This window comes from Myripristis murdjan, chromosome 6 (assembly GCF_902150065.1).
Source record: "Myripristis murdjan chromosome 6, fMyrMur1.1, whole genome shotgun sequence".
In the NCBI taxonomy this organism is placed as follows: domain Eukaryota; kingdom Metazoa; phylum Chordata; class Actinopteri; order Holocentriformes; family Holocentridae; genus Myripristis; species Myripristis murdjan.
The window spans coordinates 20,042,023-20,065,716 of record NC_043985.1 but is presented as its reverse complement, the minus strand read 5'-3'; the positions used below and the strand labels follow the sequence as shown (position 1 = coordinate 20,065,716).

The following is a 23,694-nucleotide window of genomic DNA, read 5'->3' as shown; positions in this document are numbered from 1 at the left end:
GAAAATTTGAATTGTGTAAGTTGAAGTGTAGGGAGTGCTGATCTAATCTCATGAAGCCATACATCCAAGTCTCACAAACTCAGATTGCTGGAGGACTCTTGGGCTTACTCTCACAAAGCTGCTGAACAAGAGCAACTTGGAAAGAGCATCAGCTTGGGGCTTGGTCGGTCCTGCAGCCTGTCATCATACAGTCATACAAACGACACGGGGGAGTTGCTTTGCTTGGGCCTTTCAATTTTCCAGACCAATAAAGAAACTACTACCTTATTCACTCAGATTAAAGCACAACACAATGCAAAGCGCATACATGTCTTTAATTAGATGGGAATTTGAGACATGCAGCTCTGTGCTAAAATCGTATTGTTGAAGCCTGAGAACTTGCCAGTTGCATTTTTGAGATGGAGTGAAAAAAACTCAGGCTATCTCTTCTGCTCCTTAAATATTAATAAAAAATTATATAAGTGTAAGATTAGAATGTGTAATTTAAGTTTCGATCATCTCCTGTGGTCATCTTCTCAAAGTTGACCAGCTGATGTATTCCTGCTGAATTGTACATGTGTGTTTGTGCGTGTGTGTTTGTGTGTGTTTTGTCTCTTTTCCCCCCGTTTTTCTTTTTGTGCTCATTCGCCCCTATGATGTTTGTAACTGTGGAATGACTGAACAAGAATAAAAAAAAAAGACAGGAAAAAAAAAGAAAAATTCTGGGGTTGAATCTAGTCTGGTTAGAGGGAAACATTCAAAATGAAAAAGCAGTGCTGGAAAGTGGTTGCATTCATTGGTTTCATGTCCTTACCTGCAGTTTACTCGGGGAATGGTTTCATTTTCAGACATCTAACCTGTAGTGAAGACAGGGTAAAAGAACTTTCTGCACATGCGCTGCATGTATAAAATATTAAAGACATGGTTTGGATATTGAGCTGCCGCCTCTGTTGCACAATCCACATCTCACTGGTCTGAAAACTTCAAAATCTCTCTCGAACTCATCTACTCCTTTTTATCTACATCTCCCCCTTTGTGATATGTGCTGATGTAAAAAGAGAAACTCAGCCTATAACAAACAGTATCCCAAATATATTGAAAAATTCAGGACAAAAAGATTGCTTCTGCTGAAAATAAGCCCACGGCACCTGCGCCATAAATTAAAATGCTGGAGCCGCAAATGACAGATGAGTTCATCATCATTACGTTAAAGGAAAAGTGGAGGGAAAATCATGTTGTAGCATCAATTTATTAGTATTTGCTCTTTGGAGAGTGTAATACTTGAATAGATTGCTTCGGATTCAGGTAATATAAGCTATTGTGGAGCTCTATTGTGTCAAATGATAGGGTGAAGAAGAAATCTTTACTTACGCTCCAGAGACTGTCATATTTTTTTTTTTCCATTTACTTAGCAACTGTGGGTTTATAATGTGCTATAGATTCACAGCCTGCAGCAATACAGAAAAAAACAGCAAGTTTCTACATGTTGTACTAATGTACAAGTGCTCATTGATTTACACTTTTATGACTCTTAATTTAATTTTTTACAGTAACTCCTTAGTGAAATTAGGCAGTTTTACAAGATGCACAAGGGAAATCATGTGGTTGTGCCATTATGGGACTAATGCATGTATTAAACATCAGTTAACATAAATGTATTATAGAGAAATAACTAATTAACCTTGTTTTACTGCAAAGGCATGATAACATACATAAGTGTTCACAAACAAGTTGTTGTGTAAGGTAAGTAGATTGTGACAGAAATGATTGTGATTGGATTTAAATGCTGTAATCACAGGGCAATCTGTCTTTCCAGGGGCTTGTTTGAGCTTGCTGATTACTGGCTAGCTAGCCCCTTCCAGGAACTGCATTCTCAAGAGTCTTGGTTGTCTTGCCTAATTGTCTCACCCAAATTTCAAATCTTATCAACAGCATGAGAATACATTCTTTTAACACCTCGTCACTTATTTAAATGTTATGCATTTTCAGTCTGCACTCTGGTGAGCATAGGATAACATTTGGAAAATGGGCACTTTTTTAAAATTTTACTATGGTGAGAACATAATCATACCATTGCAGGTGTGAATATATCTGGGCGCCGAGCAATTCTTCCTGTGTGATAATCCTACAAAACACTCTGTGGCACTATGTGTCCAATTTCCGTAATCTACAAACAGCAGAATGGCTTTGTGTTCCAGAGAAAGCGCTGCTTCCTGTCGAGGCATAAGAGGAGCAAAGAGAAAGGTAAAAAAAAAAAAAGAAAAAAAAAAAAAAGAAGGAATAAAATATCGAGCGGTCATAACAGAGATAACTACTAGCTGAGATCATTTCTCTAATTTTTATCGGAAAATACTAATATTCTTGAAAAGATCCTGCATTTTGATTTTGCTTGGAATAACGTAAACATCTCTGAATGACAATTGATATGTAACCACTTCATTAATGATCCCTCTCCTTAGTTATTACATGGACAGGTTAAGAACAGCTCATTCTTCTCGATGTTGCAGCACACATCCCCGGCAGTTCAATAATGTAAGGGGCAGGTAAAAACAGAAAAGACTCATTGCTTTGGGAGCTTCAGCAGCGTGAAGATGCATGAAGACCTGTGAGCCACATGTCTGCGCTGATAAGCTGCTTGTTGCTCTTCCTCTGCAGCTCAGACTCACCGCGGGAAAGTCTGCTGCCGTTAGAGATCACATATTTCCAAAAGTAATACAACACAGTTGCCCCTAGCTGGGCTCTGCAAAAGCAAAATATGACCATGATGAATGTGAGTAAATAATTCTCTGAGTAAAATTGCTCCTAAATTAATATTATTACAGAGTTTTATGGCTTTTAGATGGCAGACTGAGGATGGGAGTGGAGAGGGACAGCTTAAAGAGTACGCTCGGGCACTGGACAGAAAAGACACAGTTATCTCATGAAACCTCACATGAGCACAATAAAAATGACCTTCACTGACTAAATGGAATTATAAAGGTTGTTTGTCTTGATCTTAATATTCAACTTAATTATGTAAATTATACATTTGACCTTTTAGAGAAAGCTATTGTTATAATTATGCTTGTCACTTCCACTAGGCTTATTTAACCCTTAAAAAAAAAAAAACAATTTAGGCCCTTTTTTATTGCTTTTTTGCTGCACACACCATATATGTGGCACATGTGCACTTGAGCTTTACTTGTATTTAAAAATAAAACCAAGAAACAGACATAAATAAATAGAACATCTGTAAACATCGGTAGAAGTATACAAGCTTTTTGAATTAAAAAAAAAAATAGCCTAGGGCAGAAGTGTTTTGCTATATTCCATAAATAACGTCAGGATAAGCCTTGGCCCAATTACAAGATGTAAATATACTTTTGTAGAAAACTTCCTTGGATGGTGGCAGTCTGTGACAACACTCATGCTGTGACAGTGGCAAACACACAGCCTCAGTGTCAGCAGTGCAGATACATAGGAATCAATGGAAGTCGGCGACAAAACTAAATACGTGTTGCACTGTGTCTCTCCGAGTCCAAAACTCATGAAACTTCTGCCAACAGCTATAGGGCCTGGCTTTTGACAGACTTTAAGAAAATAAATCACAGTATAACTCTAACTGGCTCCCACTTTGGTGCAGTTTCAACTCTATTTTTGAAGATTATTTAGAACATTTCTGTTTTGCTTGATGGAATAAATGAAAAAGAGGGACAGTGGGAGAGAGATCTCATGCGATAAAGGCTGTGGGCCAGATTCAAAGCCAGGACATCATGGCAGGAGAAACACTGAACACCCTGTTGCTTCTCTTTAAGATGTTATGTGGACATCTTCTGGTTTGCAAACTCCTACATCTGTAAAAAAAAAAAAAACCCTAAATCACTTGAATCTTCAAATGGAGACCTCTTACCTTTACCAAGGTCTGTTCTCAACCACCAACACTGTCACTTTAAAAATCAGCTTACAGCTCATTTTATTCTTTTACCTTTCAGTCCCTGTGTTATTTTTATGAGCTGTGAGTGCATTAGTGAGCTTGTGTGTGTGTGTGTGTGTGTGTGTGTGTGTGTGTGTGTGTGTGTGTGTGTGTGTGTGTGTGTGTGTGTGTGTGTGTGTGTGTGTGTGTGTGTCTGCATCTGCATCTATTATTGCTTTTGCTCTTTGGTCAGGACTTTTGAAATATGCTTTATAAATCTGCTTGAACTGGAGCTTACTTGCATATCCTGTCAACATGCAAATAGCCATGACTCACTGTGTGCATGATGTGATGAACTATATACACTAGTGCCTGTATAACTAGTGTAATGTGGTGTTTAATATCAAAATAAATTGAGCCTGCTCAGGGAAATTTGGGGGTACTAATACAAAACCATTTTCCCAAACTGCACTAAAAAAGCATGTAAAATCATTTAGGGGGAGGCTAACAGAGAAGGAATGTAATACAGTGATAAAATATTTTTCTTGAAAAAGTATAGCAGAATAAACAGTGAACACCAGCATTTTGACCTCATACAGATAGTGGACCTCACTTAACTTGCTGTTTTTAGGTCTGCTCCTTTTATGTCAATATACTCATGGATGGATTGAAAAATCCTTTGTTGACCAAGTTGGCAACCACCTCCAGAGATCACCGAGCCATTTTTGGAGCCAGCTATAATAAAGACCGACTATGGCTATGTTGAACTTGCTTGGTGACACAGGCCTCTGGCTGACATTATAATTGGATTCCAGCCAGAGTCAGCAAGGGACAGATGCAATACAGTGTGTTTGCATCGGTGAAGGCGTACCACAGGGTAGAAATGTCATCAAAGCATTTCCTGCCAGAGCTATTGATGACAACCCTCTCCATTGCAAAGAAAAAAGTGTAAGTGCCATCTGAGCAGTGACCTCTGGCGACCCAACACTTGCCATGCTTGATTTGTTATCATAGACAGACATGCCACCTCCGCCTGCTTTGTGTAATGTGCATAAAAAATAAGATCTAATCACAAAGCAGATAGGCTATAAAGAATGACAAGTCATATAAATCTCATATGTAAATGAAAGAGCATTATCTGAGTTGCCGTTATTTAGGAGCATATCCAGATGCAGAAGAAGGATGTTGCTAGACTCAGAGCTCTACTGGTGCACAGGCTGCCAGCACTCACATCCACGAAAATCACATTTAAAACTATGGCAAATGCAAAAGAGGCAGCATCTTTACTTTATCAGGGATGTCATTATTAGTGGAGGGAACTGTATATCAAGTGGTGCATAAATATGTCTGTTGCTTTTCGCTTACAGAAATATGGAGATTTGTTATACTTTGGAATGTTTCCTTTATTGGGCTAAAAAATGGATCAGATGTTGTCAGAACACCAGATGGCTGACAGATGCTCATAGTATTTTAGCTTCTACAAAAATGCATTGATTACTGATTCATAGTTTGAAGGCTGTGCAAGGAGTAGAGCAGAGAACGAGAGAGCAGAGAGTTCAATCTGGATTTTTTAAGTGTGAAAAAGGAAGAAAAAAATGCAAAAAAAAAAAAAAAAGGCAAATAAAGTTGGCCAAACCACAGTTTGCCAGTTTAGAGTGTAATGCTTGGTGGTGAACATGGTAAAATGGCTTTATCTTACCACTACATATATAGCATTATATATATAGCAAGTCTTTTTTTTCCCCCAAATAAAGTTGTTTTTCATCAAAGAACTATTAATCTCAGCAGCTTGATTTTTACTCAGTATATGGACACTTTCAGCTTTCAAATTGGGTTCGACTTGTGCTTGGATGTTGCTTCCCACATTTTCCCTTTTCCTCCAAAAGTCTGCTTTGTCTGCTCTGCGAGTTTCCGCTTCAGATGCATTCGGCTTCTGCTTTGGTTTCCCGTCACATTCCCGCCTGATGATCACTATGACATAGTTATGCCGGGAGGCAGGCACAGAGTCCACCATCTTTGATTTCACCTTGCATGCACATTTTTACTGCACACTACTGAACTCCTAGATGGCCGTGTTGCACATAATGTTGCTGCAGTTTAATTATATGATCCTGCATGCATATCTTGTACTTAATTTTTCAACATCTAACATTAGGCAATATCATCATGCATACAAACCTTATTACTATATAATAATTACCTAAATACCTATTACTTGTATAATAACAATAATTTGATGTAAGAGCTCTGTCACACCCAGCATTAACAGGTGCTGGGCTATAATGAAATCATAGGTGCTTCACCACCACACATTTTGGGATTCGGTGCCCTTTTCCCCATTTGAAGGCAATTGTGCCGTGACATTACAAATATTTTCCTTCTTTAAAACTGATTTACCCTCCTCATGCTCAAGAAAATGTGCCATGACAAAAGGCTTAGCTCAGCTCTGATACTCCTGTGTGTTTAATCTTTCAGTGACTGGGGAACACAGATTGCACTGGAACATGGATTTTGCGCTCAAATTTGTTCCAGTCCAGTGGCAGTCCTGGTGCATGTGAATTTTTTTTTTTTTTTTTTAAATCTCCTTCCTCATATTGCTTTTCAGCAAATCTCCATTTAATATCTGTGAAGTCTTTTGAGAACCTCTAGGAAAATTAACCTGTCTCTCCGGGGAATGCAGGCTCATAAATCCACTCCAAAACTCCTCACAACTTCTCCTAAACTTTGCAAGGTTGAGAGGCCTCCTTTTCCTCAGAAAAATATTTATTTTATATAATATTTGTTTTCAGTTTTTCAAATTAGGAGTGAGCTGCCTGCTTTCAGAATTCAGTTTGTGGCAACTACATGAATTTCCTGAGTGGCAGGCAACCTTGAAATGTCACCCAAGGACCATAAACTCTGAGCTGTGCTTCAAAAAACTGATTTATTTTTTTCTATAAGATGAACATTGTAATTGAAGATATGCTGCACATGAAAAGATACCCATCAAAAGGGGTCATCCGTTTGACATTCTTTCACAGGTATCTTGTTCTATCCACTTGACCACCACCACCACTCTGCTTGGGAAATGGAGATGAGCCCAGCTGATGATGCAAAGCATAGTGTGACCTTATCTACATAGAGCCCACAGGGGATTTGAACTTCAACTTAAAACACATTCAAAATGTTGGTGTCCATATTTGGTTGAGCGCCACATGCAACATTACTGGCTCAGCCGTGCCTCATCCAAGTCTGAGCAGATTATGCTGGATGTAGGTGGCTGTGAAACCATTACACAGGAGACAACACTGATGAGAAACCTCCAAATGCTGCATCACATCAGAATCACCTTTCCAAATCCAGCTTTCCACTTGTGACCATTTATGTAATATGCACCCCCCCAAAAAAAAAACGTTGAAATGACCATCCCCAATAGCAAATTTCCTTTGGCTTGGATGTGGCCCAAATGAACAGCAAAGATGTGGCCCAGTTATGGAAGTGAATGACGGCCCATATCTGGCCCAGGCATATGAAAGCTGTGTTTGAACCATAACATAGCCAGACCTCTGCCACAGCTGTACCAACACCAAAAGATCATATGGCTTACAGCTGGGCCTCATACGGAACACCTGTATGGCTGAGTACTGGTAAAGCCTAATGGCTCTTATGTGGCCCACATGTGGCTGACAGACCAAAAGCCAGATTTTACCCAGAAGCTAACCTAATTTACACCAAACCTTTTACCTGGCTCACTTTCGGAAGTGAATGATGGGCCACATCTGGCCCTAGAGTGTATTAGCTTTAACTGAACCATAACAAAACCAGACTTCTACCAGGAGTAAACTAAACTAAATATGGCCCTTATGTGGCCTTCATATCGTTGACAGAGTGACATTACTTGAAGTGAATGACAGGTCAAATATAGCTGGCACCAAATAACAATAATAATTTTAGTGCAATATAAGCAGTGATTAAGTTGCCCTGTATATGGATCACTTTAACCATCCATGATATGTATGAAAATGAAACACACAAGTTTTGCTTCAAAGTTTTATTTCACAAAATGTAGTGCAAACAAAAATGAACAGTATAAAAAATATGAACAGTATGTAACTATAAATGAACACTTTAAATTTAGCTTAACTGTCAGCTCCAGCTCTTTTCTTTTCATTAGCAGTTTTTTCTCTCTTTTCTCCCACCATCTCTGTCACCAGCCAGATGAAGCCATGTCTGAGACTGAGGAAGTCACTGGGTTTCTTCTAACAGCACCTTCAGAATGCAGAACATTAGAAAGAGTAGTGTTATTGTAGCTTTTGATATAATGTAATGCACTGCAAATTTTCAAAAAGTTTTTATATTTCATAAACTGTATGTATGACTTTCAGTTGAATCAGTCAGTCACTTGTCAGATGAATAGAGAGGGAGAAGACAGGCAAAGTAGTGTCACCTCTCACGTGACACTGGTTGCATCACTACAGACAAGTACTGTGATTGGTTCGTTGCGGCCAGGGGATTGTGGGATTAGTAGTTCTTGAAAGACCGCACTTAAGCTAGGTTACTTGCTAAACCACTCTCCCGGTCCGCACACACACTTTTGAGGGCAAAGGCGAGTGAAATGTTTGCACTAAGAGAAGCACATAGAAACTGCGAAAGATGGCCACTCGTCATATATCATATATTCATGTTGGTGGACGGGCAGAGGCGCCGCGCATAGATCTCTGGCTTCGTTACTCGCTAACGTTAGCAGCTAATCACCACTGACACGCCTCAGCTGCGTTAGCACCCAACGTTAGCAGCTAATATAATTTACACTTAATTTACACTGGGCGTTAGCAGCTAACGCAGCTCCTGTGTGGTATATAAATATACCACATGGGTATGTTTACCCGCTGCGTTAGCTGCTAATATAATTTATATACCGTGCTTCATATCGCTTCATATAGACACAGGTGCTGTGTTAGCAGCCAATGTTAGTAGCGCTTAAAGTTAGCGACCGCTTTTAGCAAAATCAGACATTAGACATCATTAAAGTTTAATCAAACATTTTCATCCGAAAAGCAGCAGGCTTAGCGAGGATGCTAACGCAGCCGTAAGCCTGTGTCTAGTCACCGCCTTCACACGTCTTAATAAAGAAGAACAGACTTCTGTTTGGCAAATCATCTTATAGTTTTCTCCTCCAAAGACCTAGGTTTTGTGGCACCAAAACTTAGCGAGAATAAAATCACCATTTATTATCATTAGTTCAACAAAATTTAAAAGGTTTAAAATTCACTTACCAAGCCAGTTGAAAGATGAGAGGAGCCAGGTGAAAAATTAGGCAAATAAGGTCCTGGTCACATGCTGCAATTGACTTCACTCTGCCACCTGAGCAGGTGTCAGTGTATGGCCAAACTGAAGTCGTTAGGATGTGGCCCGCATGTGTTCTGCCATATCACATTTGCCAGTTACAAAAAACGTGTGGCCCAAAAGTAAAATCTTTTATCTGGGCCAAGTGCTTCAATTACAGAACTGTCCCAGAGGAGAAATCCCCTCCATTTTTGAAGGTATGGCCAAACCAATGTGGTTATGATATGGCCCTCATGTGTTTTGCCGGATCACATCTCAGCCAGAGATACCAGCTAGATGCCACATGTGGCCCAGAAGTCAATGCTATCAGGGATGTGACCTCCCACTGTGTGCAAATGTGACCTCAGGATCAGTTTAAATTAATGGCTTAATGTATAATGCCAGTTTTGTGTTCAGCTGTTATTCATAACCACAGACATTTTGATGCTATAAATAATAGTGTTAAGGCTGAATTATGCTTCCGCGTAGGAAGAGCGTACGGAGGTTGTGCGAAGCTTACGGGGGTTGTGCGACCGCCGCAGGGCCTTGCCGCGCGCCTCCCAAAAATTGTAACTACGCGGACCCTCCGCAGCCCCACAAGAGCTGTGATTGGTCCGCCGAAGTACACTATTTCTGGCATTTCGTTGCAACCGGCATCACATTCCTGTTGTTGTGCCGTCAGCGCTGTTTTTTTTTTTTTTTTTTTTTAAACTGTTGTGTCTCGACTCGTCGGTTGTGTTTGAAAACTTTGGAGAGTGCCCGCACCTATACACTCGTCCACTCGCCACAGAAGAGCAGCGACCATACGTCACAGGGTCTACGTTGGTGGGAGGAGAATTGCTCAGTGTGTTTTGCAGAGGTATGTTGGACACACACGCGCTGCATAGGAAATGCGTGCTTCGCACAACCCCCGTACGCTCTTCCAACGCTGAAGCATAATTCAGCCTTTACAGTTTCACTTTTAGACATTCTGTGCTCTTATGCAAATTTCACAAACTTGATTCAATAACTAACAAGCTAACTGAAGGAATTTACTTAGTTCTGCATTTTTCATTTAAATTAATTGCTGAAATCAGCTGACTCTCATTCAGTTATGCATTTAACATATTAAGGTGTAGTTTGCACGTAGGGGAGAGTGGGGTAATTTGTGCCAAGGGGCCAGTGTTGCCAACTCCTCAGTAAGGAAAGTAGCTATTGGCTGTCCTAAAAGTCGCTAGAAGTCGCCAAATGACGTCATTGCCTAATTTGCATATTTGGCAATTTGCACGTGATTGTAATGGACGCTGTAGGAGAGGAATAACATCCTAAATATGTTTTAGAACTACAAATTTACGGGAAAGGCGGGACCAACGGCGGCTTTGCGCATGCGCTATTCATCTGCTGCCTGGCCGTGGAGTGGTGGGTCTCCTCTCTGCTCCTCTCCTGACTGCAGCTGCCTGCGACTGGAGGCTGTGACCATAGATATCTATAATAAAGGCTAGATGTCTCGTGGCCGCTGCCGGCCAATGGAGTCGCACGTCCGCACATGGCGGCCATCTTGCCACAGTCAGCTCGCTCACCCATAACGTTGTGTGGTAGTGGTGCATGTACTTTTTAACAACCATAACTTGCTCAATTTTCTACCGATTTTCAAACGGTGTGGTTTTTTATAAACGTCAGAGGTGTAGTTATAATACTGCACTTGATTAATAATTATGTTACACTTCTGGTCAAACATTCAGAATTGTAGCCACGTTAATAATGTTTGTAAGAAACCAAACCGTTTGTAAATCTGTCAAGATTTCAGCGAGATAAGAGTATATGTTTGTGCAGATCGCTCACCTTCCGTCTGTTACCATAGATTCTGCCAGAGAGCTTGCCTGTGGTAAGATGGCCGCCCGGTGATGACGTTACAGACTCCGCCGAAAGACATCTAGCCTTTATTATAGATATCTATGGCTGTGACCACCTGTGAGGACTTTGGGGTGGGGGAGGGGCTCGCGGCAGCACCCGCTGCTCGCTGAGAACAGGAACTGCAGAGGAACGATACGTGCTTTCATGTCAGTTTCCAAAATACCAGAAGTCTCCAGTAACACCAGGAAAAGTCGCTAGATTTGTCGCTAGTCGCTTTTGACAAAAAAAAGTTGCCATGGGGAGTTGGAAAGTCGCCAGATTTAGCGAGAAAGTCGCCAAGTTGGCAACACTGCAAGGGGCAAGTAGTGCCACCCATAGACATAATATACGTAGACGCCTCATGACGTGCTGGAATGTGAGCAGCGTCGCCGCCATATTGGATGGGTCTCTTCACTCTAGGCTAGCACCAGAGTCAACCAGAGTCAATGGAGAGCTAGCAAAAATGCCGGTATTTTGTGCAGCTTATGATTGCAATAACCGGCACAGGATTTAAACCAGATCGCGTAGGATTACTTTTCAGAAGTAAGACTGAACAATAATTTTGGTTATTTTACCATTTATAATATTATATCATCGTTACTTACGTGTAACGTTATTACAGCAGGAACTGGTACTCTCTCTCTCTCTCTCTCTCTCTTTGACTCTTGCTGTTTATTTTTCTTTTTCTTTTTAAAGGTTTCCCAGTAATACAGGCTTGAGGAGGCAGTGGGAAGTTGCTATAAAACGGGAGGGTTTTGTTGCGACCGAGTGGTCAAAGCTCTGTAGTGAGCAGGACGGGTCAGACTGTCAGTGATGTGTGTGTGTGAGTGAGAGAGAGAGAGAGAAATAAATTCAAATGAACAATCAAACTTGTTTCTTTTTTAAATTATAAAATTAATTCATTTATACATGTATCTATATGCCATACCATATGTTTTTGTTATAATACAACGTCTTTCAGCATGAAAGTACATATTTTTAATGTGTGACAGCATCCTGTATCATAACTGAAACTCTGCTGTTTGTAACAAACCAAACCGTGGGAAAATCGGGTAAAAATTCGGGGAGTTATGGATTATTAAAGTTGGGGATACAGTAGAAATAAATGCAGTGGGAGCGCATTAGAGACCCATCCAAGATGGCGGCCGGCTGCTACGTCAGCTCCAATAGGCAGCGGCAGCCTATGAGGCGTCTACGTATATTATGTCTATGGTGCCACTCCTGTTATCTAGAAAACCATAGAAGAAGTTGGTCATGTGACCACATATTTTTGAAGAGGCATCCTCATCCTGTAAAGAAGGGAGACACATGGCTTGAGAGGTAAGCACATTTCAGTTCAAAAAACATTTTTTTGCCCTCCAAAGTAAAATTTCTATGATCAAGGTTTTTTGATTGCTGTGTTTGAACAATTATAGAAAACTTTGAAAACAGTTCACACAGGTTTTAGTACTTTAGTAAGCTACACCATGAGTCTATACAGTTACCATGATGTTAGCTCAAAACAGCTGGGGGATGCATTTTTTTCAAAATGGTGGGCTTGGGGTAATTTGTGCCAAAGGGCCTGGGGTAAGTTGTGCCAGTGGCACAACTTGTGATTATATACTATATATTACTTTATTGTATTTTATTGTTATTGTACATTGTCTTCTTACCTTTGATGACTAAAAGTATTCAGATTCAGATGAAGATGATTTGCAGGTGCTCATTTTGGAATTTTTATTTTGTTCTGGGTATGTGTTCATGTGGCGCTAGGCCTTGTTATAGAAAAGTGGCCTGTGATCTTGTTAAAATAATAAGTAAATGCTAAATAAATAATTTTGTATTGAATTTGTTTTGCTTTTATATAGCATTATCATTTGTGAGATTAAAATGATCTGTTTTACTTCAATTATCAATGGCACAATTTACCCCAGTGTATTCTCTCTAATGGCACAATTTACCCCGCACCGGGGGCAAGTTGTGCCACAAAACCACTTTTTAAAAAAAAAAAAAAAAAAGCTATATTTCTCAAACAGTTTATATAAGATCCAAAGTGATTGTTCCCAGGGATGCACAACATCCTAAACTATATGTGCATATTTTAGTTGGAGGCATTATTGTAATCCCCTCGCTTTAAAGGCACTTTAAGTAAAAACTGGCACTATTTACCCCACTCTCCCCTACAGCTTGCAGTGGATGACACAGAAATGCTTGACTCTCTAAAACAGAGTCAAGAGTTGTCAAGTGGCATACCAACCTTAGTCTTTCTAAAAGATCTGCTTAAAGAATAACATCATAACTGAAATATGGAGACGCTGAAAGTCTAAATGCCATTTTAAGGCTTTCAAGAGTTCCTCAGGGAAGCACTTAATAATTGTTATATTCTTGCATGAAAGGGGAAAATTTTGAAGATTGAATTTCAGCACAAAATACTTGCTATCCTTAACCTCTATACAAAAATCTGATTGAGCCCTACTCTGATGTTACAAACACTAATCAAGCATGAACATGGTTACATTCTGGCAGTGCTTTGATAATAGGTTATATACAGTACAGGCCAAAAGTTTGGACACACCTTCTCATTCAATGCGTTTGCTTTATTTTCATGACTATTTACATTGTAGATTCTCACTGAAGGAATCAAAACTATGAATGAACACATGTGGAGTTATGTACTTAACAAAAAAAGGTGAAATAACTGAAAACATGTTTTATATTCTAGTTTCTTCAAAATAGCCACCCTTTGCTCTGATTACTGCTTTGCACACTCTTGGCATTCTCTCAAGAGCTTCAAGAGGTAGTCACCTGACATGGTTTTCACTTCACAGGTGTGCCTTATCAGGGTTAATTAGTGGAATTTCTTGCTTTATCAATGGGGTTGGGACCATCAGTTGTGTTGTGCAGAAGTCAGGTTACTACACAGCCGACAGCCCTATTGGACAACTGTTAAAATTCATATTATGGCAAGAACCAATCAGCTAACTAAAGAAAAACGAGTGGCCATCATTACTTTAAGAAATGAAGGTCAGTCAGTCCGGAAAATTGCAAAAACTTTAAATGTGTCCCCAAGTGGAGTCGCAAAAACCATCAAGCGCTACAACAAAACTGGCACACATGAGGACCGACCCAGGAAAGGAAGACCAAGAGTCACCTCTGCTTCTGAGGACAAGTTCATCCGAGTCACCAGCCTCAGAAATGGCAAGTTAACAGCAGCTCAGATCAGAGACCAGATAAATGCCACACAGAGTTCTAGCAGCAGACCCATCTCTAGAACAACTGTTAAGAGGAGACTGCGCAAATCAGGCCTTCATGGTCAAATAGCTGCTAGGAAACCACTGCTAAGGAGAGGCAACAAGCAGAAGAGATTTGTTTGGGCCAAGAAACACAAGGAATGGACATTAGACCAGTGGAAATCTGTGCTTTGGTCTGATGAGTCCAAATTTGAGATCATTGGTTCCAACCGCCGTGTCTTTGTGAGACGCAGAAAAGGTGAACGGATGGATTCCACATGCCTGGTTCCCACTGTGAATCATGGAGGAGGAGGTGTGATGGTGTGGGGGTGTTTTGCTGGTGACACTGTTGGGGATTTATTCAAAATTGAAGGCACACTGAACCAGCATGGCTACCACAGCATCCTGCAGCGACATGCCATCCCATCTGGTTTGCATTTAGTTGGACAATCATTTATTTTTCAACAGGACAATGACCCCAAACACACCTCCAGGCTGTGTAAGGGCTATTTGACCAAGAAGGAGAGTGATGGAGTGCTGCGGCAGATGACCTGGCCTCCACAGTCACCGGACCTGAACCCAATCGAGATGGTTTGGGGTGAGCTGGACCGCAGAGTGAAGGCAAAGGGGCCAACAAGTGCTAAACACTTCTGGGAACTCCTTCAAGACTGTTGGAAAACCATTTCAGGTGACTACCTCTTGAAGCTCTTGAGAGAATGCCAAGAGTGTGCAAAGCAGTAATCAGAGCAAAGGGTGGCTATTTTGAAGAAACTAGAATATAAAACATATTTTCAGTTATTTCACCTTTTTTTGTTAAGTACATAACTCCACATGTGTTCATTCATAGTTTTGATTCCTTCAGTGAGAATCTACAATGTAAATAGTCATGAAAATAAAGCAAACGCATTGAATGAGAAGGTGTGTCCAAACTTTTGGCTGTACTGTATTTTACCTGCAAAGTTTGTCATAAATCCTAATAAAACCAAACTCAATTAAAATGTTCTTCATGAAGTTTATGATAAGACACTTTATGAACTTACAGGATTGATCCTCGAGGGGGAAATGGGGCCTTGCAGCAGCGGCAAAACATAAAAAATATAAAAAGTACTTAAAATACAATAAAATAATGAACTTAACGTATCTTTATGATGCCATTTAAGGGTTTCTACTGGCAGAAAATAATTTCATAGGCTCTGTGCATAAATGGTGCTATTTGCCTCAGAGCAGTCTAAAAGCAGAGAATAGAGCACAAAACCCTACAAAGGAAATCCATTCTAAATTAAAAAATCTCATTACATGAACAGGGGAAGCAAGTCGATGTCATCCAAATGACAAATCCTGGAGCTGCTCCATTACCAGTGAATGGAAAATTAACTCTAAGGCTCACTGTGACAGTGCCAAGGTAATTTTACAGGAATATGGACACATTGCCTTCCTCTTACCTGTTAGCCTTACAATCAGGTAAAAAGACTCCGACACAATGGAGCAGCAATAGAGAGGCTTGATTTTGATCATCCAACATGGAAAACTGTTTGCAACTTGAATGATATAATACCCAAAACATCAGCACAGAAAGGGTTTTGAAGTTAAGCAATACTAAACTTTGCAGAAACATAAATGCACAGTGCATTCATTCTTCACTTTTCATTTTTGTTATGTTGCAGCCTGATGCTACAATCGTTTAAATTCATTTTTTTTCTCTAATTAATCTACACTCAGTACCACATAATGACAAAGTGAAAACACAATTGTAGAAATTTATAGGACCCTAAGCTGTGTGCTTAGGGTCATTGTCATGTTGGAAGGTGAACCTTCGGCCCAGTCTGAGGTCCTGAGCGGTGTGGAACAGGTGCTCATTGAGGATATCTCTGTACGTTGCTCCATTCAGCTCTCCCTCAACCCTGACCAGTCTCCCAGTCCCTGCTGCTGAAAAACAGCCCCACAGCATGATGCTGCCACCACCATGCTTCACTGTTGGGATGGTACTGGGCAGGTGATGAGCGGTGCCTGGTTTTCTCCTGTCATAATGTTTGGAATTGAGGCCCAACACTTCAATCTTGGTTTAACACTAGAACGGCCGTGACGGTCATTTTGACCATTTTCAGAGAATCCAGATCGGTGGAGGGCCGCAGTGATGGGTTGTCCTTCTGGAGCATCCTCTCATCTCCACACAGGATCTCTGGAGCTCAGTCAGAGTAAACATCGGGTTCTTGTAACCTTCCTTACTAAGGCCCTTCTCCCACAACTGCTCAGTTTGGCCAGGTGACCAGCTCTTGGAAGAGTCCTGGTTGTGCCAGACTTCTTCCATTTGAGAATTATGGAGGCCACTGTGCTCTTGGGAACCTTCAGTGCAGCAGAATTTATTTATTTATTTATTTATTTATTTATTTATTTATTTATTTATTTTTTGTAGCCTTCCCCAGATCTGTGCCTTGAAGCAATCCTGTCTCTGAGCTCTGCAGGCAGTTGGCAGACATCATGGCTTGGTTTTTGCTCTGATACGCATCATCAGCTGTGACGCCTTATAGAGAGAGGTGTGTACCTTCCCAAATCATGTCCGATAAATTTAATTTACCACAGGTGGACTGAATACTTATGTCTGTGTGATGTTTCAGTTTTTCCTTTTTAATAAATATGCAAAAAGCACAACAATTCTGGTTTCACTTTGTCATTATAGGGTACTGAGTGTAGATTAATGAGAGAAAAAATGAATTTAAAAGATTGTTCATCTATGGTTAGATATCAGTTGGGAGGAAAATAGGCCTAGATCTCCCCACAAATCTCATCAGTGTCCACCATTAAAAAACGACATTGAAGGCAACACTCAAAATGGCATGTACAGCTTAAATATATTCTGTGACATGATCTCCTGCAATCATTTCATGCATTTTACATGTACTTCTCAATGAAATGACGGCAGGAAAATGCAGGACCATGTGAGGAATTAAAGGTTAAAATACAGCCCTTGGATAATAACACACACCCTTTGAAAAGAAAGCCTAATCCATTTATTCAGTTGATGGGAACAGCAAATAATATCTAAACTGGTATTAGATGATGTGTCAGATGTCAAAATGCTCATGCACTGAAATCTGAACCATTCACCTGCACCATTAAACGTACACCTGTAAAAAAGGGAAAAATAGAAAAAAATAGAGGCCATGTGGTCATTTAAATGAAAATGGACTGGAATAATCTTTCAAAATGTTTCCAACACTTTCAAATCTTGTATCCATTTTGGCTGCAGTGAATGGTTACTGTTAACTTTCTGGTGAAATAAAAATATATATATTTGAGGTAAAATTAGTGATGAAAAATTATGTCTGACTTTACAAGACACATATAGTCCATCATACATGTTTAAAAATTGAAAAGCATAGCTGGAGATTATATTATGATATATCATTTTTATTTCATTTTGTTTTTGTTTTTTGTTTTTTGTTTTTTTGTTGCCTTTTTTATTTAGTAAACAAAAAAGCCATTACTAGTGCTTGATCAGTAGCTTCAGCACCCATAAAGAACTGCCACAGTGCCCCCTGCTGGTTTCAACTTGTAATTACAAATTCAGTTCACTTTTTGACCTGTGAGTCCACGGAATTTGAATGAAGCAGAATGGACATTCCTCTTTTGCCTGCATTTTTCCCAGTTCTTACAAATAACCATTTTACCCCATGCCACTACAACAACTCTGCAGTTTGTCTACAAGTAGTTTATTTACTATTTATGACATTAACGCACTGGTCCGTCGGCAAAAACCTCTCGCCTTACTGGTCCGTTTGCGAATCCGTCCGTGGCGAAACAAGTGCGCTTGTGTTATCTTTGCTGACATGCAACAACTTATCTGGCAGCTAAATGAGCTTTGTCCCAATGTAAAGTAAGTTTCCTGTATAGGTTTGGACCAGTAGCGTTTGTGCCGCCGCTGTCGCTAATGTTATATAATATAAAAGCGGCTAAGCTAACAGTTAGCCGGCGTTAGCGCTAACTTCTCTCGTTGTAGCTACAACAGCCTTTCGCCCAGCTGGAACAACTTGTTCTCTCTGGCTGCCACGATGGACACTTTCATTAAACTTACCAACCAAAGTCAAGGGAGGGACCGTATTTTCAGGTAAGCTGCTGTTAATGTTATAATTTGGACAGGAGCAGTTTTTTTTTTTTCTGGAAATAGTCTTGCTTGTGAGACAGTGCTTGTTTGAAAGCTGTACTAATTGAGGTAATGTGCAATGTGCTGTGCTCTGTGTGTGTGTGTGTGTGTGTGTGTGTGTGTGTGTGTGTGTTTGTGTGTTTGTGTGTGTGTGTGTGTGTGTGTGTGTGTGTGTGTGTGTGTGTGTGTGTTTTCTCCCCTCAGGACGACCCAGTATGCCTGTGCACTGTCCAAATATTTGCTCCGAAACAACTCAGCAAGAAAGGAGCTGGTGGCAAAACTTAAAAGTCTGGAAGCCAACATGAGTGCTGGACGAAAATGTGAGTTGTAAGGAAAGCCAACAAAAGTTTAATTTTTAGTATGATTTTAATTAATAAGTAGGGGTCCCAACCGGAGAATGTCGAAGAATGACAAGCAGCACTGCCCTCCTGTTATTTCCCCATGTGCAGTGTGTACACTTTGAGGTTACATCACCGGTGATCTTCCCATTGATCCTTAGGGAAATATCTGACTAAAAGGGAATTTGTGGTCTTTATGTGATCACTGACTGAGAGCATGTAGGTCCTTCCTCCTCCTCCTCCTCCTCCTCCGCCTCCTTCTTCATCTGCACAAGTGAACCAACAACAGCCTCCCTCTTTTGTCATTGTTCACTTCCTTTGCAAGGACACGTCACCCTGCACTCTGGTCTGCCAAATAGTAATCTGAAATCACTTGTTCCTGTGTGAATTGGCTCCCTGGTGGTTTTATCCACATTTTTTTCATTGTCCTCTGCTCACAAATGCCATGGTACCCACCAGAGTAAACATAATAATATTCTGTTATCAAGGCTAAGCTCTTGATGTCCCACATTCATGGTAAACAAGGTGGCAGCAGAGTCTGAGTAAATAATAGCGTTCTGACATCTTTTTTTCCCACTAACAAAGCCCAAGTTTTTGCCTGGTTACTCAAAGTGCTTTACCAAAGTGCTTTACTCAGCGATGTGAATGCTGCCGGGAGAAACGGAGGATTGAAATAACACTTGGTGTATTTTTTAAATCATTATAACACCTACAATTTAACTCAGTCTCCCAACAGATTTTGACACATATGAAGATCACAGTGAAGATGTGCAAACCTAAACGTTTAGTGGTACAGCAGTCTATTGTAACTACAAATGCTCGTGAGGAGGATCCACACTGTGTCATATTAAATCTGGTTGAGCTTTGCCGTGCTGTTATTTTGAAATGTCCTTTTTCTCTGCAGTGTAAAGTGAAATGGACACTGAGCTGTAAGTGCTGTCTCTTGTGACTCATTAATGATCATTCATATTATTGTATAGTAAGAAGTCTGAAACCTATTAATCTCTGTGGACATACTGCAGATTAGTTGTTTGAGTCAGATTTAAGTAAGTAAACCAGTGCAAGTAACTAGTATACTACTCATTTAAATACCATGGTAATAATAATAATAACAATCCATCTAGTAGTCATATATTGCAACTGTACTTGCCCGGTGTTTTTTTTTTTCCTCTTGTGTGTACGCGCCCAAAAGCAACCCCTGGTAAACATTAAGAGATGTTTCCTCACCATCACATCCCTAGTAAACAAACTGATGTCATTTTCTGAATGTGACAGGAGGCTTTGTGTCCTTTTTTATTTTGAAATTCCTCATGTTCATTCAGCAGGCATACCTTTAAAGTACGCCAGCAATTTTGTGCCTTTTTCAGAATCTGCGATACTTTGTAAACTGGCGGCGGCTTTTTTCCTCCCTGAGCGACTTAAAGTGCCTCTTCTGTCGAGACAGAGATGATTTGCTGCACCAAGCAGAGCACTTGTTAGACTGAGCATAAACAATTATTTTGAAAGTTTGTGGTTTCAGTGCATGAGCACAGTGAGTCAGGTACTAACACGAGCTCCACATCTAGATGAGGGATGAGGAGATTACAGGCCGTGTCCCTGTCCTTACTGTTTTTATGCTTCAGAGAACCAGGCCAGGCTCTGCCGGTGTACCACACAATTATCTCTTCTCTGCATCAGATACTCTGCCACAGGGCTCGTCTGCCTGCATGCCAGAGCTGCCTGGCACGAGTTACTTCAGACTGTGACATTTCCACAGTGAGGTTTTATGCTTGTTTAGCTGCATGCATATTTCCTCTAAGAGTTCAGCTTGTTTGGCTGTGACGGAAGATGACACTCTGGGTTCTCACAATTTGAGCTCAGATCTTGTAGGAAACCAATTTACTATGGATTGTGGCTTCTGGAGGGTGCCAGTAACTTGTCCTCTGAGAGTTTGAGGTGGCAAGCAAAGTGAGGGGAGGCCACAGCCAGAATGGATGCCATTATGTACTAAAGTCATTTGAGGCCACAACCAGGTTTCCTCAAAGTGGATAATGTGAAAGATTACCATGCTTAGATGCAACTTAAATGTGCAGCATATCCAAGTTCCCACTTGCCAACCCTCACAGTTTTCCCAGGAGACTCCAGTTTTTCATGCCTCTCTCCTGCTGTTTTCTCCCGGAATTTAATTTCGTGTCAATTTGCTCCCATACTTTGATCAAATTTCACAATGTGGGCGCCTCAGTAGCTCATGTAGTCCTGACTGCAGCAGCCCAGGTTTGAATCCGAGCCCAGGCCACTGGCTGCATGTGATCCCCACTCTCTCCCCTGCCTTTCCTGTCTCTCTACTGTAACTATCAAATAAAGCAGATATGCTAAAAAAATAACATTAAAAAAATCCCAATGTCCCTGTTTACTATACTTGATACAATCCCAGTTACCCAAAAAATCTCAAACTAGTATCACTTGTTGCCAATTGGCCAAAACAGTATGCTGCACCTTAAATGTAGTCTCCTTAATGGCGTCTTCAGTGAAAACAGTTGTTTAAGCTCTTTTTAAACTACAGACAATAGCTTAATTTACCATTTGGCACATGTGTAGGCCTCATATTTAATGTTGGTAATTTGAATAAGTTGTGTGAGGCCAATCCCTTCCCTTTTCTTTGTAACCCTTTTCATTGTTTCGCTGTATATAATAGTTTTGGTTGTGAATTTGTTTTTTTTTTTTTTTTTCCTATGGGGATTAAAAAGTTTGTAAAGTATTGTAGTTAAATGCTTAAAAAGTCACCAGAATGCAAGAATTAACCCCACCACCACCACTTAGCTTTCAAAAATCTCCTTATCTCTAGACTCTAAATTTGGAAAGTAAGCTACTTTGCTATCCACAATATGCTGCTACGAGGAAGTCTGGCTTTGACGTTTCATATTCAGCTGATCATTTTTCTGATACTGTTTTTGTTGTTGTTGTTGTTGTCCTTGTCAGTGTTCAGGCTGGGGAACACAGTGAACTCCATTGAGGCTGCCAAGCGAACCATGCAACTCGCTGACCCAGTGCTGTGCCTGTGCCTTACTGTGGCCAACATCAACCGCGCCCTCTACTTTATCTGCGACAACGTGCTTTGGGCCAGAAACGTCGGTCTCGCCCGAGATATCGACAAGGACCGCTGGAGCCTCAATGCCTCTCGCTTCTATTTTCTCTCACTCGTCATGAGTCTGACCAGAGATGTTTACGTAATCTCCCAGTTAATGGTGCAAAGAGCGAGAGACAGGCGCTTTGAGCAGAAACTCAATCGCCACCTGGAAGACAATCCTGAGGTAGCAGAGGTTGTCGTTCCCCAGCTGGATGCTTTTTTCTTCCTGCTGTTAGAGAGCCTGAAAACACATCCTGCTGTCGTCCTGGACACGCTGAAAAATATATGTGATCTGTTCATGCCTTTAGACAGGTTGGGTATATACCAGAGCAATGCAGGAGTGATGGGATTTTGTGGGCTGATGTCCTCACTTCTTGGGATTTTAACCCTCGTACAACCCAATTTAAAAATCAAACCATAATTAGCAGAGTTGAAAGCAGTCTTGATGTCATATTTCAAGTTAAAAAAAAGCTGTACTATGAAATGTTTTTATTTTGTTCAGGATTAAGTGATATACTTAGTTTCATAATGGCTGAGTGGGATTAACCTGGGTGCACAAAGACTAGTTTTGCATAGCCTCAACATTAGTACACTAACTAGCCTGTGTTTTTGGTTATGTTTTATACCAAATTCAACCTAGAGCAATAACTGGAAGGGGGGGTGAAAGAACCTTTTCTCTCTGTGTGTTACCTCAGCTAGTTTTTTTGAATTCATGAGCAACTAGTTAACAAATGACAAAATATTTTGAAAATATGTACAATTTTTTACATCTTATACTGGGTTTTGGGACCAGCTTATACACTGATTTAAAAGGGAGCAATTCAAGTTCTATTTTGGCCAGGAAGAGTTTCTTGTAATTTAATGGAGCCAAGGCTAAACCTCAGTGCATATTTTTTTTTCATCAGCACTAATTCATCACACTCCAGTCAAGATGTTTTGTAACCGCTACAGTACATTGCACTTTGAATCTGCAGGGAGGAAGGGATGCATTTTATGGTCCTCTTTTGATACTAACTTTAGGCCCATTACTAAAATCTAGTTTTCATCTGGGTGGCTTTGTGTGTTTTTATCTCATTTTTCCGCTGCCTGTTTTATGGTAGAATGCTGCTAAAAGTTTTACCTCCAAGATTCAGGTACTGAAAAAGCAACTTCAAATCCAAATCTGCATATTCTCTAAACAGCGAGGATCCAAAAGGCAGACTGCCGGCTATTTCAGGGCGTTGGCCTCCACTCACTGTTTCGTCTCATTACATCAAAGTTGCATGGACTTTGACCATATCAGTTGTATTTTAACTCAGAACCGGACTCCCATTTCTCAGAATTATGAACGGCAGATCATATGTGTATTGCAAGAAAAGTGTGATAGAGAAGTATGAAATTCTGCTGCAGAAAAAATCTATGCAAATTGTATTTGATACTAGAATACAGAGCCTTAATAGATTTGTTTTGTACCTGTTTATGTATGTTTCCATCTGAGTGTTTATAAATCTTAATATATTGTCTGAACCTAGTCGTCTGTGTGGTTTGATCATTCACTATTTCAGATATCCTTTATTGCAGAAATAAACTCAACAAAAGTGAGTAAATGATGTTATGTTATGTCCACTGAAATAAGCCACAGTTGAATTTGGGAATAGCGTAACAGTGCCCTCTTGGGGAAAACACTGCAATGGTAGAGACCCCAGTCCAATTGAAAAGAGCTTTATTTTTCAATTTGACTTAGACAACAATACATTTTTGTATGTAAGCTTTTCTCAAGAGGATGATGTCATGATAAAGCATCCACCATCAAAAATTGCAAAAATATATTCCATTTCCCTTTCACCGTACTTCGAGTTTTGCAGTGAACAGAA

The 23,694-nt window shown here is 40.3% G+C and overlaps 1 protein-coding gene across 1 annotated transcript; it reads left to right on the top strand.

The window, feature by feature from the left end:
- Window positions 1-17,853: 17,853 nt before the first annotated feature.
- Window positions 17,854-23,347, top strand: pex11a (peroxisomal biogenesis factor 11 alpha). Its single transcript, XM_030054365.1, has 3 exons — window positions 17,854-18,361; window positions 18,602-18,717; window positions 21,694-23,347. The coding sequence occupies exons 1-3, from the start codon at window positions 18,306-18,308 to the stop codon at window positions 22,260-22,262; spliced, it is 741 nt and encodes a 246-aa protein (XP_029910225.1). The 5' UTR covers window positions 17,854-18,305; the 3' UTR covers window positions 22,263-23,347.
- The last annotated feature ends 347 nt before the right edge of the window (window positions 23,348-23,694 follow it).

What these genes read in the sequence shown, in the direction of transcription:
- pex11a (XM_030054365.1), top strand. Translation starts at nt 18,306, where the DNA reads ATGGACACTTTCATTAAACTTACCAACCAAAGTCAAGGGAGGGACCGT. An exon ending in GGGAGGGACCGTATTTTCAG is followed by an intron (nt 18,362 to 18,601) that starts GTAAGCTGCTGT and finishes TTCTCCCCTCAG; the next exon opens with GACGACCCAGTATGCCTGTG. An exon ending in CATGAGTGCTGGACGAAAAT is followed by an intron (nt 18,718 to 21,693) that starts GTGAGTTGTAAG and finishes TGTCCTTGTCAG; the next exon opens with TGTTCAGGCTGGGGAACACA.